General features: G+C 43.6%; 1 protein-coding gene across 1 annotated transcript in view; it reads right to left on the bottom strand.

Moving 5' to 3' along the window:
- ambra1b (autophagy/beclin-1 regulator 1b) overlaps window positions 1-16,728 on the bottom strand; it is a gene marked incomplete at its 3' end in the record, with an annotated part of 130,033 nt that overhangs the window by 57,154 nt on the left and 56,151 nt on the right. Inside the window, exons 9-13 of the mRNA XM_084335105.1 lie at window positions 7,860-7,940; window positions 7,309-7,409; window positions 6,618-6,728; window positions 5,800-5,988; window positions 5,087-5,241 (exon numbers count right to left, since the gene is read on the bottom strand). Coding sequence (XP_084191231.1) covers window positions 5,087-5,241; window positions 5,800-5,988; window positions 6,618-6,728; window positions 7,309-7,409; window positions 7,860-7,940 — 637 coding nt within the window. The remainder of the gene's footprint in view (window positions 1-5,086; window positions 5,242-5,799; window positions 5,989-6,617; window positions 6,729-7,308; window positions 7,410-7,859; window positions 7,941-16,728) is intronic.

Here is a 16,728-nt window from a genome sequence, read left to right as displayed (position 1 = left end):
AAACTAGGGATGGGCAAAAAAAAACAGATCGATTGATCACATGATGTACTTGAGTACTCGTGGAGGAAAACGCTGTACAAAATAAACGTCTTTTCCGGTGTATTAGACTTTGCTCTTTTATTTTGAAACCCACCGACCGGAAGTATTGTTGTTATTATCCTAGCAGAACCTATGAGCGGACAACTTGTGTCGTCCGGTTCTGTGTTTTTGAGCTAATGATAAAACAAATGTTGAGATTGTTGGTGAACAACTAACTTTAGGTTAGTTTTAACGTTAGCTACTAACGTTAGATGCAGCTACTACAGGCAATCAACGATGAGGAGGAAGCGTCATAGCATCAACGCTAGATCTTTAATCTTTATTTAGCAGTCTAGTTTCTCCGGGCAGTAGCGTATAGCGTTTGTTCACGCTACATCACTACTTGGGTCTAAAAATAGCTACACTACAAAGAACGCTACTTGGTTCAAAAGGAGCGACGCTACCATCACGCTACTGAGAAATGTAGTTAAGCTATGTAGCGTTGCTACTGCCCAACATACGCATGGTGCTCACAGGAGCTCTCGTGCTGTACTCTGTAGTAACGTCAGCGGCCCGCCTCCCCACACAGAGAGGTACTGGTTCCCGCCTCATTAAAACAAACACGCAAATAGCAATTAATTGCGCCCGTCAAAATCATTGCATTCATTTTCATTATTGCGCGATAAATTGATTTATTGCTTATTGCAACAGGCCTAGATGGGTGAAATCCTCTTTCAGTGCCTCTGTGCCTGTTTTCGTAGGCAGTTATACTCTGGTATGCGTGCCATTAGCGTTAGCCACGCTTCTAGGCCTCTTTTCTTTTGGAAAGAATGATACATTTATTTGTATTATTAATAATTTCTTATTTTTTTTGTATTCGACTAAGAGGTTGGCAGTCGACTACGGCTCCTTTCGACCGATTAGTCGACTAATAGGGGTCAGCCCTAATACCAGCGTTTCCGTTAGCCGGTAATTACCGGTATTTGACCGGCAAAATCTGTTGAAGTCCGACATATTTAATCTCTCCGGTCTTAATGTCCGGTGAAAATAATTCCCTGAGTCTAAGCACAATTTGATTATTTGAATTGTATTAAAATAGGCTAAAATTAAATAGCCTATGCGATGAACGAAACGATCATTACATTTGTTTCCTCGTTGCTTCTAATAATGACAACGACGTTGTCAGCGAGAGCTTAGTGCTGGGTGTGCGAACTTTTGTGAAGCTGCAGAGCCATAGCAACAGCAGCACAATGCAGTATTCCAGCAGTACTCCAATTCAGCCATTTTCAGCCAATGTTGGGTGGGGGGCGCTGCTGTGCGGTTCCCAGAAAAGAGCCAATAACAGCTGAATCAGCTGCTCTGCAGCGCCATACTCTTTGCAAATAAGTCGTTGCGAGGTGGAGAGAGTCGTCACGCAAACCACGATAATGTTGCCGTCTCTCTGCTTTCTCAGTTCTTCGCGTGATATAATTAATACAAATGTCCAATATAACGGAATTCGTTAGCTCATAAAAATGTGATTATAAAAGACTGCTGTTTAGTGTCGGACCGACTGCCCACATACGCGGCCTATTTTATTTCAAGTCAGCAGCAGCACGGAGTATCGAGGGACTTATTTTATTTGGAATATATTAATGACTGTATACGCAAAAGTAGCCTAGTTTTAAGTAATACTATTATAAATCTACATGCCTTGAGGATGACATTCTTTATATAGCCTGCCTATCAATTGTTTTAAAGCTCAATAAACTATGACCGGAATTAATCTCATTTGTCCGGTAGATTGAAATCTTGCAGGTCACGGAGACCGGCAACAATTTTTTCTAACGGAAACCCTGCCTAATACATACACATACATACATACATACATACATACATACATACATACATACATACATACATACATACATACATACATACATACATACATTATATACATACATACCATACATATACATTATATACATACATACATATTATACACATACATAATATACATACATACACACAACAACATAACACAAAACAGTCTTAGAAATAATGGGAAACTGAACGTGGTTGGACTGGATATTATATCATCATCATCAACTACAGTAAATTCTTAGTTGACTTAATAGCTGCAGGATTGTGCAGATTAATAGAGCCATTTTAAATATTTATTGGGAACAACGTTTCGGTACAAAGACCTTCCTCAGGGGTTAGACCTTCATCAGGTTACCTGATGAAAGTCTTTGTAAACCGAAATGTTGTTCCCAATAAATGTGTTTTAATTGCAAGTGAAGAAGACCATGAAGCAGACAGTGAAGCAGTTCGTGAAACAGAGTGTGTGCATGAGTCCTCAGTCCTGCCATGTAGGGACGGGTACAGAATCCGGTACTTTTAAGGGTATCGACCGAATAACGTCAGTACTACCGAGTACCGATTCACGTGAGATCCACCGGTGCCACATTTCGGTAATTATTTATATATATTTTTAAGTCCGATGACGCCAACGTTTCGTCACGTCAACGTTCATGCGCACAATACACGCTTACCTAGGATTTGACTCGATTCAACAACAAAGCAGTCGGGGCAATGACAAGCCCAAAACGGTCACAAGTGTGGTTACACTTTACAAAGCTAGATGCAGACAATGCTCGTTGCAATATTATATATATTTTAACAAATTGTTCTAAATAAATAATAATCATAATAAATCATTTGAAGTTTGGACAATTTTTATTTTTTTACAACTGAGGTAGGTAGAGTACATTTTTAAAGACTAAAGTACAGAAAAAAGGTATCGTTGGGTACCGGTATAGATTCAAATGTGATCGGTACCCAACCCTACTGCCACGTGGTCTTCTGACCATCCACAGTACTACTAGTTCTTCCCTTTCAAATAATCATCTGTAACGGGCGTTTCCCCACTCGTTCTCATGGCACACAGCCCTGTGGTCAGGTGTCCACCCCACTGCCCCGCATGTGTGAAGCAAGAACACAGCCCTGTGGTCAGGTGTCCACCCCACTGCCCCGCGTGTGTGAAGCAAGAACACAGCCCTGTGGTCAGGTCTCCACCCCACTGCCCTGCATGTGTGAAGCAAGAACACAGCCCTGTGGTCAGGTGTCCACCCCACTGCCCCGCATGTGTGAAGCAAGAACACAGCCCTGTGGTCAGGTCTCCACCCCACTGCCCTGCATGTGTGAAGCAAGAACACAGCCCTGTGGTCAGGTGTCCACCCCACTGCCCCGCATGTGTGAAGCAAGAACACAGCCCTGTGGTCAGGTGTCCACCCCACTGCCCTGCATGTGTGAAGCAAGAACACAGCCCTGTGGTCAGACAGGTCTCCACCCCACTGCCCCGCGTGTGTGAAGCAAGAACACAGCCCTGTGGTCAGGTCTCCACCCCACTGCCCCGCATGTGTGAAGCAAGAACACAGCCCTGTGGTCAGGTGTCCACCCCACTGCCCCGCATGTGTGAAGCAAGAACACAGCCCTGTGGTCAGGTGTCCACCCCACTGCCCCGCATGTGTGAAGCAAGAACACAGCCCTGTGGTCAGGTGTCCACCCCACTGCCCCGCGTGTGTGAAGCAACAACACAGCCCTGTGGTCAGGTGTCCACCCCACTGCCCCGCATGTGTGAAGCAAGAACACAGCCCTGTGGTCAGACAGGTCTCCACCCCACTGCCCCGCATGTGTGAAGCAAGAACACAGCCCTGTGGTCAGGTGTCCACCCCACTGCCCTGCATGTGTGAAGCAAGAACACAGCCCTGTGGTCAGGTGTCCACCCCACTGCCCCGCGTGTGTGAAGCAACAACACAGCCCTGTGGTCAGGTGTCCACCCCACTGCCCCGCGTGTGTGAAGCAAGAACACAGCCCTGTGGTCAGACAGGTCTCCACCCCACTGCCCTGCGTGTGTGAAGCAAGAACACAGCCCTGTGGTCAGGTCTCCACCCCACTGCCCCGCGTGTGTGAAGCAAGAACACAGCCCTGTGGTCAGGTATCCACCCCACTGCCCTGCGTGTGTGAAGCAAGAACACAGCCCTGTGGTCAGACAGGTCTCCACCCCACTGCCCTGCGTGTGTGAAGCAAGAACACAGCCCTGTGGTCAGACAGGTCTCCACCCCACTGCCCCGCGTGTGTGAAGCAAGAAAACGCTGCTCAGGCAGTAACAGAGAATATTGGCCTCACTGCCTTTGTTCCTTGGCAGAGCTCATCAGCAGTATCTTCTCTTCCTTTAGGAGCTGATACAGCTCTACAGTCTACATGCAGTGGAGGTGACTCTGATGGAGGTATACAGTATACAATGCTGGGAGATGAGTTAGCGGGCTGTCCCTTTAAGACGCCGGTTGTCTTGTTGTGTGTAGCTCGCGAGTGTTGTGAGCTTGTGCAAAGATAGTACGAGTACGAGAGTTGTAGTTCAGTCCGAAAGATAGGTTAGTTTGAAAGTGAACGTTAAGTTATTTAATTTATGTGAGATCCATTCTGTAACATACAGATTGTTTTGAAGTCAATGATAGAAAAGTAAGTGCCCGCAGTTTATCATTTTACCGGTTATATACAGTGTATATTGCAAATTTGGCTGTGTTCGGTGATTGACTGGAAGAGGCGCTAGGTTGGCTAACGTGATGTTTCCTGATAGAGCTAACGTACCAACCGTCGTTCTTTTCTTTCATGTATAAGCTAGTTTAGTGCCGTTTGTGTCACTGGCTAAATGTGCTAAATATTTTATATACTCATATTTAGATATGCGATATCATTTATATATATAATATATATATATATATATATATATATATATATATATGCTTATATGTATGACGGTTTTTGTTTATGCTTCAGCCGTTAATTGTTTTACCCATTATCAGTAACTAATAACTATTGTTATTCCAGCTAAATGTGATGACAACTGGATATTGGCAGTGAAAAATAAACCCTGATGGACAAGAAATTCCACAAGGAAATATACATCTCCTCACCTTCCTACGTGTCCTGATCGATGCACCATCCTGTAAACTGTTAAATGTAGATGCACTAGCCCTACCAAAACGACCTCACTAACAGTCTACATGCAGTGGAGGTGACTCACCCTGATGGAGGTCTCTCCTCCGTGGGGCTGCTGCAGACGGAACACCTGCGCCACCATGTGGTCAGTGGAGGGGTGCAGCAGGATCCGGCGGGAGGCCAGGCCCACCATCACGTAGCAGCCCATGGGGGACAGGCTGACGGAGATGGCATTGGGACCTGTTGAGCACCAGGTCAGACGGCATGAGGACCAGCAAAGATACACAAGCTTAAACTGGGGTTACAACTGTGGATACAACTGTGGTTACAACTGTACAACTGCGGTTACAACTGTAGATACAACTGCGGTTACAACTGTAGATACAACTGTGGTTACAACTGTGGTTACAACTAGGGTTACAACTGCGGTTACAACTGTGGATACAACTGTGCTTACAGCTCTGGATGGTGTTAAATGTAGATAAAACAGTGCTCTGGATGGTGTTAAATGTAGAACGCTCTGGATGGTGTTAAATGTAGAACGCTCTGGATTGTACTAAATGTAGAACGCTCTGGATGGTGTTAAATGTAGAACGCTCTGGATGGTGTTAAATGTAGAACGCCCTGCATGGTGTTAAATGTAGAACGCCCTGGATGGTGTTAAATGTAGAACGCTCTGGATAGTGTGAAATGTAGAACGCTCTGGATGGTGTTAAATGTAGAACGCTCTGGATGGTGTTAAATGTAGAACGCTCTGGATGGTGTTAAATGTAGAACGCTCTGGATGGGGTCACCTACCAAACCGCTTGGTGTAGAGCATCTCCCCCAGGTTGTGGGGGGCCAAGGAGTAGACGGCCAGGATGCCCTCGTCTGGGAAGCCGCGCTGGCTGCTGGGGATGAAGACGGCGAGCAGCTGCCCGTCTGCCGAGATGTCACAGCTGGCGTCGTTGTAGATCTTACAGTTCGGCACCAGCACGTTGACCGAGGCTGAGCGGACACACACACACACACAGTGCAGTCCGTAAGTCAGAGTCCCATGAGAATGGTCTTTATTGCCAAGCAGTTTTCACATACAAGGAATTTGCTTTAGCATGGCTTAAAAACATGACCCGACTCAAAGGCTAGACCTGGCTTAAAAACATGACCCGACTCAAAGGCTAGACCTGGCTTAAAAACATGACCCGACTTAAAGGCTAGACCTGGCTTAAAAACATGACCCGACTCAAAGGCTAGACCTGGCTTAAAAACACGACATGACTCAAAGGCTAGACCTGGCTTAAAAACACGACTCGACTCAAAGGCTAGACCTGGCTTAAAAACATGACCCGACTCAAGGCTAGACCTGGCTTAAAAACAGGACCCGACTCAAAGGCTAGACCTGGCTTAAAAACATGACCCGACTCAAGGCTAGACCTGGCTTAAAAACAGGACCCGACTCAAAGGCTAGACCTGGCTTAAAAACATGACTCAAAGGCTAGACCTGGCTTAAAAACATGACTAGTCAAAGGCTAGACCTGGCTTAACAACATGACCTGACTCAAAGGCTAGACATGGCTTAACAACACAACCTGGCCTGATTATCGTGTTGTTCATAATGGTTGGAAGTTAATGGTTACCGTTGCTGATCTCGGGGAGGTCAAACTTGGTGAAGTCCCACCACTGCAGCCGGTAGGTGGTGTTGGCTATGTTGCTGGCTACTGCTGACTGGCCGTCCCCAATTGATGCCCCTAGGAAGAGAGACAATGTCATTGGTCAAACCTGGAGGAACATTATAGGACTAACCACTTATTTAGGGGAGGGGGGGGGTAGATAATTGATAAATAATTGGTTTGTCTGATTATAGAACTAGATATAGATTAGGATAGGCCTGTATGTGTGTCTCATAGAACTAGATGTAGATTAGGATAGGCCTGTTCAAGTTTCAAGTTCAAGTTTCTTTATTAGTTGTCATACAGAAGTACAGAATACTTTTATACAAAATGCTTCTCTGTTACGCTCCAGAGACTGTGCTAGACAAAAGTATAAAATAAGTATAGCAAGTATAAAATAGAAGTCAAGTACGTAGACAAAAGTGTTCAGTATATACATATATACAATGTACAATGCAGAGTAGAAGTAACTGAGTTACCATACAATATACTATACAGTGCAAAGCAGAAATGGGATGAGGTACAATTTAGGTACAATTAGGATAAATCTGTATGTTTGTCTGATTATAGAACTAGATGTAGATTAGGATAAATCTGTATGTTTGTCTGATTATAGAACTAGATGTAGATTAGGATAAGCCTGCCATGCGTCTTGTACCTGCTAGGACCCTGTTGACAGAGGAATGGGTAGCGAGGCCAGGCTGTCCCCTCTCGTGAAAGATCCCAGCGTAGGGCAGGTACTCCGGTAACAGGAAGCGCCTTTGGAAAGGAATTGGCAAAAGATGGTACAAATTATTAAACAAATCTTGGGTCACCTTTTATCAAATGCCTATTCATAAAACCTGGAATTATTTTGAATGCCGTCCTACCTTTCTTGCACTCCTCCGACAGCAAACTCCCAGACACGCTGACCTGGGATCAGCCAATGCCCACCTCCTCACACCCCACAATAAGGACCCAAGCACTGCACCTGGGGTGACCACCCCCCCACCCCTCTCTCTCTCTGGAATCCCTGCCCATTCACATCATCTACTCACCTCCTTAAAAAAAAAGCCCTCAGTGTTGTTTCAGTTTCGAGTATCGTTTAGGTATCGAGTATCGCGATACTAAACTTGGTATTGGTATCAAAATGTTGGTATTGTGACTGTTGCTGGGTACTATGTATAAGAGCCAGCATTGGCCATTAAAAGTTCCTTCAAGTGGCCTTACCGAGGAACAAAGCGGCCCAGTGAGGGGGCAGACATCCGGGCATTGCGTGGCGTCCTGTGTCTGGCTCGGTCACCGTTGTCACTGTAAAGAAACACACACAAAGTGTTAACGGAACGTAGGCCAAATGCGTCCACATTTTTATAGGATTCTATAACATTTTCATAACAATAGCACCCTGCGCCGTTTTCATTGAGGTTTCTTACAAATTAACGATGCTTTATCTTGTCCTTTATATGCCGATTATCATTAGAATCTTAAATTGTACCATATGTCCCCCTTTAGACAACATATGTAACGCTACCAGCGCACTTTTGTTAAGATAATTAGTTGGCCATTCTCGGTCGCTATACCGAGGTCGCAGTAATAGTTTAACGCTGTTCAGATCACGTCGGAGAATATAGACACATCCCAGTGACCTGCGACCTGTGCTAACGCTCTTGGGAAATGCAGTGTTGTAGTTCTCAACATTTTCAGCCTTTAATTTTAAACCAATGCTGCCATCTACTGACAACAAAAAAGTGTTGTCTAATCGTCACCTTGAGAGCTACTTCCGTATACAGCGCCGCCCCAAACCCATTCTAGAGATTCCCACTTTTTGCTGGGAGTGGGGCGTGGCCGTATTTGGTCCCAGACAATAAGAGTGGCTGCAATTGGTCACCGTGACGTTATATATAGTGTTGGGCAAACCCCAAAAGCCCTCGACTGTACTCCTCACAGAAAGAACAAGGAAGAAGGCGAGGAGCATCTTGGCAGACGGCTCCCATCCTTTATTCAGCCAGTTTGAGCTCTGGGGGGCGCTATAGAGTCCTGTGAAGCCGCAGACATTAACTGTTTTTTTAATGTGTTTCTAATGTGTAACCCTGTCTATGTCTGTTTGTGTTTTATGTGTCTCTAATGTGTAACTCTGTCTATGTCTATGTCTGTTTGTGTTTAATGTATTTCTAATGTGTAACCCTGTCTATGCCTGTTTGTGTTTTATGTGTCTCTAATGTGTAACCCTGTCTATGTCGGTTTGTGTTTTATGTCGTTCTAGTTGATTTTCCTGTTTGGTGAGCCGATGAAAAATGTTCCACCTTGGTGGACAATAAAGTTATATTCAATTCAATTCTATGCAGTGACATTTCTGTTAGCATGAACGCAAGCTTTGTTTAGACTTTAGAGCAGGGGTGTCAAACTCATTTTCACAGAGGGCCACATCAGCATTATGGTTGCCCTCAAAGGGCCAAAGACCGTATAAATGTTAATGTAATGTAAAATAAATGTAGCTACACATTTACATATTGTTAAACATGTTGTTTCTGTATTTATTACTTATTCAAGTTATACATATTGCATATGCATTTGCATAAATGTAAAAATATATGTTAGCTTATGTTATTTTAACAAATAATTTTAGTTTATCAGAACCCCATATTACTCCATCAATCAATGGTCAAACCATTCAAGTAAATAACAAAGAAGAATATCATCAAATACAAGCTATGACATTAAGTTTGTTCAAAACCTTTTTGTCACAGTCAAGAGGGGCAGAACTAACAACTGTGAGCTGCAAAGAATACGTGGGACAGATGTAGCAGATGTTACAAAAACAAATGGCTGCACACAACCTTGCAGAGGCCATACATCCAACTAATGGAAGATAGTTTAATTAACTTTAATTAACAGATTGCAGAATGGGTACAGTACAGTACAGCTCAATACACATAATTGTTAAGGGGATGCAGACCAGAGAAAGACTTTCGACTTGTTTACATCAGGGTCCCCCATTTTCAATTCGTAATGAAATTGCTATTATGCGTCTGCATGAACACACAACTGTAACTGTACTCAAAAATAACAAAATAAGGGTTGTCTCAGTTCACAACTATATTGGTCAAGTTTTGGGTGGGACTTGTTTGCGTCCCTACAGCTTCTTATTCAATTGAGCGAGATGCTCGGTTATGTCACACAGCCAGTTTGCATCTGACAGTTCAGACAATATTTCTTCAACCCTTTGTTACCTATTCCGCCTGGATCTTTTTTGTATTTTGGGCTGTAAAATTGTCAAAGAATGTCTGAGGAGTAAGTGCTTTTGGCTTTTTTCCTTTGTTACTTCATCAATACCTCAGATGTTCAACATACATGTATGTGTAAGAATGTTTAATAACTAAGGCTGTCAATGTTAAAGCTTTATTAACGCATTAACCCACAATTATTTTAACACTGCTATTTTTTAACCCAATATTAATGTAAAAAAAAATGTTTTTTTTTTTTGTTTTTTTTTATCTGAGCTCTTGGGGGGCCACATCAAATGACGTGGCGGGCCGCATTTGGCCCGCGGGCCGTGAGTTTGACACCTATGCTTTAGAGGGTCTCTCTGTTGGCTCACTATCGCCCCCTTTAGAGGGTCTCTCAGTTGGCTCACGATCGCCCCCTTTCAGGGTTTTCAGTTTTCAAAAAAAGGATTGATAGGACCGATAACTCCCTTTCGATGCTGTGAATCCTGCCAACCAGTCTTGAGAAACGAAACCTCACCAAGCGCCATTCACACTGCCGCTGACATTCAAACAGGGTGGAACAATACTCCACAAGACCTTTAAAGTTGTCTCGTGTTAGTGAAAGTAAAAGGCATCATGGTATTCACAAGGGTAAAGTACATGTGTCTGGCGACCTTCAGTCTAACCCAGACTGAAGCTTTCAGGGAGCATTTTTACACTGCTTTGAGTAAGGAAGGCCGAGATCTATTAAAACATACACCGTTGGGATGGGAATTGATAGGATTTTATCGATACGATTCCATTATCGATTCTGCTTATCGATTCGATTCTTTATCGATTCCCTTATCGATACCTGATCAATTTATAATTTAAATAAATAAATTGGAAATGCAACAGAACTACATTTAGTCATTTAGCTGACGCTTTTATCCAAAGCGACTTACAAGTTCTGTACGACAAGCCATCAGGAAGGGCACAACTCTATCAGCTGAGCAACCATGTTCATCAAAGTGTTGAGTGCTACAGTGTAGGTTAGTTTATTAGGACAAGTGCATGACAGTACGGTTAGTTAGGGTTAGATATATATTTTTTTATTCAGATAATGGTTGAAGAAGTGCGTCTTTAGTCGACGGCGAAAGATTGGACGTGATTCGGCTGTCCTAACTGGGGTGGGTAGTTCATTCCACCATTGTGGGGCAAGGACTGAGAATAGGCGACTTCTCTTTGATGACCCTCCCGGAGTTCGGATAGGAGTAGGTCTGAGGCGGCCAGAAGATGCAGAGCGTAGGGGTCTAAGCTGGTTAGAATAACAACATGCAACTTGACATTTCTGATTGTCATTTATTGTTGAGCCCCCATGTCAGAAAAATACAAAAACTGTAAAAAATAAAACATTAACTATAGGCTACACTTAAATAAAATAATGTATTTGAGATTCTCTTAAAATGTATTTTTTTTTTTTTATTCTTAAACTAATTTAATCTATTGAATAACAGGTCGTTATTCCTCTGACTTCTGTCTCTCACTCACACTCACACTCACACACACACACACACACACACACACACACACACACACACACACACACACACACACACACACACACACACACACACACACACACACACACACACAGAGAGAGAGAGAGCTCCCTCCCCGGGCCCCTGTCCTAAAATGTATTGGCTTGTGTTGCTACACGGACACATTTGTATGTTGCACCACTGTACTTCATGGCTTACAGACTTGTAAACAAACATTCCGTCTCTCATTATATGTAAACTAAAGAGTACAAGGTTTACACAACAGCCCCCACCTGCTGTTTTATTGTATTTGTACCTGTACTATCCGCTGTCAGCTGTTTATCTCTCTTTGTGAGCTTGATTAAATAGCGTTAGCTCACGTTAGCTCCGCGGCTAATTTTAGCTCACCCTGATCTAAATCAATGACTAGGTTCTAAAGCATTCAAGTAGTTTTCACTGCACATAGAAGTAGCCAAACAGCGGGAGCATTTCGGGAGCATATTACCAAAACCCAGGCAATTTCGAGCCCTTAAGGAATCAAATAGTCTGCCATGGCTACATGCTAACGCTAACATTGCGCAACTGTAGGCAGCGATAAGGGAATCGAAAGTCACGGGAGCCACACGGTTCCAGGCATCGGCCAATTACGGGAACCGGTTTTCGATTCCCATCCACATTACTTAAAGGAACACGCCAACATTTTGGGAAATTAGCTTACCGTCTTCTCCAGAGAGAGACAGGAAGATAGACACCAGTTTCCTCTCTGTGCGTTCAGTAGAAAGCTGGCTGCACGTTAGCCTAGCTTAGCACAATGAATGGAAGCGGACATGACCGGTTAGCCTTCGGGAGAGGTGTTAGTTGGACAATGCCTAGGCTAACCGGTCATGTCCGCTTCCATTCATTGTGCTAAGCTAGGCTAACGTGCAGCCGGATAGCTTTCTACTGAACACACAGAGAGGAGACTGGTATCTATCTTCTTGTCTCTCTCTGGAGAAGACAGTAAGCTAATTTCCCAAAATGTTAGCGTGTTCCATTAACACTTTGAGTGCCAGCGACGAGATTTCTCGTTAGTTCATGCCGACCGTTGAGTGCCAGCGACGAGATATCTCGCTTTTTTTTTTCTTTTTTTTCTTATTAGCGATTTGAATTCATATTTCATCAATCTAGTCTCACGTTAGTGCTGCAAACTCTCTCTGAGCTCCATTGGGAAAATACCGCCGCCTATCGTCTCTCCCTGTGGTACTGCACCCCTTTGGAATGGATTGAATGAAACACATGGGGGGGGGGGGGGGGGGGGGGGAATCCTACTTCCTCATTTTACTTCTCGGGCAAGTCACCCGAGAGGATCGGATTCATTGTGGACCATCAGAACAGCGTGGAATACATATGTCCAGTACCCAGCGTCTTAGGATAATCAGAGCTTTTTTCACAGATATCAAAGTTTTTTTTTATCTACTTTTTCTCCCATCCCCAATTCCGTATTGTCCAATTCTACCCTCCCCTGTCTCGAACGCTGTTAGGCCATGCCTCCCACAGGCCGGCTGCAATGTGGACGAAGCCTTGCATCACGTGTCCCCTCCGGCCCGGTCCACTGCACCACCCAGCCGCCCCCATCATATATATATCAGTATAGCCCTATCATATATATAGCTCTATAATATATATCATTATATATATATCTATCATATATATCTATAATATATATATCAGTATGGGCGGCTACGTGGCGTAGTGGGCAAGGCGCTCGCCACGAATGACGGAGACGCTGGGCTTGCCCGTTCGAGCCCAGCGCTCCACATTGCTTTCAGTTTAGCTGGTCGTTCATACTAATACACATTGGCCGTATTAGGGGGTGGGAAACTGATGGGTGGGGATCGGGCGTTGTGGACAGCGACTCCTACAGGTCGGTTGGTGCGCCTGCGCAGTAGAATCAGGAAGTGTCGGGGGCAGCATGAGCCTCCCACGCGTTACTCCTCGCCACTGAGAGGTCGAGCTGCGCAGGTGAAAAGATGCGACTGCTGTTACCTCAAGTACCGGAGGGGACTTGTGCTATGTATGACTTAGTACACATTGCAGCCGGCTTGTGGGAGGCAAGAAACAGCGTTCGTGACAGGGGAGGGTTGAATTGGATGATACGAAATTGGGATGGGAGAAAATATAGAAAATGGGAGAAAAAGTGGATCAAAAATATATAGATATATATCAGTATATAGCCCTATCATATATATAGCTCTATCATACATATATCTATCATTAAATTGCATGTCTTTATTATAATGTTTTTATTATAAGATTCTTGGGACAGACAGCGTGGGATAGGGTGGGACAGGGCGGAACAGGGTGGAACAGAGTGGGACAGGGTGGAACAGAGTGGGACAGAGTGGGACAGGGTGGGACAGAGTGGAAAGTGGGACAGAGTGGGACAGAGTGGGACAGGGTGGGACAGAGTGGGACAGGGTGGGACAGAGTGGAAGAGTGGGACAGAGTGGGACAGGGTGGGACAGAGTGGAATAGGGTGGGACAGAGTGGGACAGGGTGGGACAGAGTGGGACAGGGTGGGACAGAGTGGGACAGAGTGGAACAGGGACGGACAGGGTGGAACAGAGTGGGACAGGGTGGAACAGAGTGGGACAGGGTGGAACAGAGTGGGACAGGGTGGAACAGGGTGGGACAGGGTGGGACAGGGTGGGACAGGGACGTACTCAAGCTCCTCGAAGTCCACGTCGCTGTTGTCCATGGAGCTGGAGGGGTTGCTGGCGGGGCTGTCTGACGAGGACGACAGGGTGCGCAGCCGGTTCTGCTGGTAGCGCAGCGAGCGCTGACGAATGCTGTCCCTCCTGGACAAGTACTGGATCATCCTCTGGGCGTAGTACGCTGCTGGAGACAACCTGGAGCAGCCAAATGGTCACAATAATGATAATGTATCAATAATAATAATAATAATGTAACAGCAATAATAATAATAATGTAACACAAATAATAATAATAATAATAATAATGTAACAGCAATAATAATAATAATAATAATGTAACACCAATAATAATAATGTAACAGCAATAATAATAATGTAACACCAATAATAATAATAATGTAACACCAATAATAATAATAATAATGTAACACCAATAATAATAATAATAATGTAACACCAATAATAATAATGTAACAGCAATAATAATAATAATGTAACACCAATAATAATAATAATGTAACACCAATAACAATGATAATAATGTAACACCAATAATAATAATGTAAGACCAATAACAATGATAATGTAACACCAATAATAATAATGTAACACCAACAACAATAAAAATAATGTAACACCAATAATAATGATACTAATAATGTAACACGAATAATAATAATAATTTATGCAAACACAAAGTGCATAGTGGTGGAAATTCTATTTGCCGTTTTGAATATAAAACTTGAAATGATCAGTTTGTATCAGTACTTTTTGAAGGTTTTCAGTACAATAATGTGATAATACTGAAGACCACGATAAAGTTGGTCACTATAATCATGATAACTGAAGACTATGATAAAGTTGGTCACTATAATCATCATAATAATGAAGACCATGATAATGTTGGTCACTATAATCATGTTAATACTGAAGACTATGATACTGGTTGTTACAAAGGGTCAGATTAAACCGAATATATATATTTATTGCGGAATATCCCTTTACCTAGGTACAAACCAGACCATAATATTCGTTCTCCTATTGGACAGCGACCCCTAGGCGCCAACGGCCATACCCCCAATGGCGAGTTCAAAGCCAACGCCAAGGCATGTCTCAACATGTCCAGGTTTGCGCAGTAATACGAGACAGAACTGAGGTTGGCACTAGATTATTCACCTTACGTATAAATATGGCGCAGGTGGAAATAGCAGCAGTTCGTTCATTACTAGTAAAGCCTTCACCACGAGTCAACGACCAAGTGAAGTGAGCAACTTTGCGTCTAAATAGAGCACTTATAACATGTGCGAATAGGATAGTAAAAGTGTCAGAGTTTAGTGAAATAACGTCAAGTTCGACCTAGTTAATGTGAAGTATAGTGCACAGGAGAATCTACACCGGCGAATGCAGAGCCTTTTCCGGCTGGATTATATTGCTTTGGTACTGTGGCTGCTGGAGCAGAGAACCGTCTACCCCACTGCTGTGTGGGATCTACCCTGTGAGGAGCACCATCGAGCCCGCCTCTAGGACCACAGAGGCTGGCTAGCTTTCATCCATGCTGTCGCGCATACTTGGATTATAGCTGCTGCTTTGTCTGCCGATCGAGGGGAGTATATGTACCGCCTCCCGTAGCTGGAGCTTATTTATTCCTCGTTGACCCAGACTTTGCATCCGAACATTCCTCTGCCCTGCTGGCTTACAACCGGAGGGAACCCCCTAGTGTCTCCAGCTGACTACGAGTGTGCCTTATGTAATTCTTATGCTACAGGTGGCGTCAGTTATACCCATCTTACTATGCTCATGGACTTACACTCTTGACCTACTTAAGTGTTCTTCGCCTTACAAGCGCAATCATAATTCCCAATCTGTAACCTACCGTTGCTTGCTTAATAATAATAAATCCCTCCAAATAGAACTTTAGGTGTCATTGTTGTATTCTTGTGTGGGTGTTCACCAGATATACCGTGTACTGTATGGCCAGTAATTAAAGTACATAACTAAGTAGTGGTTTAATAATACCATACTCTCAATACAGTCAGGGAATTGTACCCCTCAGTTACACTGGTGGTCACTATAATCATAATAATACTGATGTACCTGGCTGGGTTAGTGATCTATGGTACTGTACCTGGATGGGTTAGTGATCTATGGTACTGTACCTGGCTGGGTTGGTGATCTACAGTTGCAATCAAAATTATTCAACCCCCATTGCATATTGGGCTTTTTGGCAAACATTTTAAATTGTCAGCTGTTTGCAATAAAGTAGACAAGAACAGTTTAAATAGTTAAATGAAATGAAAATTACAATGGGTTTTATCAAAATTCAACACAACATGCTACCTTTAATCACTACTGCAGTCTCAAAATTATTCAACCCCGTCTCAAGATTATTTAACTCCCTGTCTCAAGATTATTCAGCCCCCTGTCTCAAGCACACCTGGTGCAACTAATCAAGGGCAATTAGTTCAAGTGTGCTTGAGATAGAACACATAAATACTTGGACTGGCTAGGGGTTTGTTGAGAGTGACATTTGATTGCATGTTAGAAATTATGGTCAAAAGAATTGTCCAAACGGTTCAGAGAAGAGATAATTGCCTTGCACAAACAAGGAAAAGGATACAAAAAGATAGCAAAAGCACTGAATGTTCCTAGAAATACAGTTGGAAGCATAGTTCGCAAGTTC

The sequence above is a fragment of the Notolepis coatsorum genome, assembly GCF_963971535.1.
Source record: "Notolepis coatsorum genome assembly, chromosome: 18".
Taxonomy (NCBI): Eukaryota; Metazoa; Chordata; class Actinopteri; order Aulopiformes; family Paralepididae; genus Notolepis; species Notolepis coatsorum.
The sequence above is the reverse complement of the archived record's forward strand: the minus strand, read 5'-3'. Positions and strand labels throughout refer to the sequence as shown.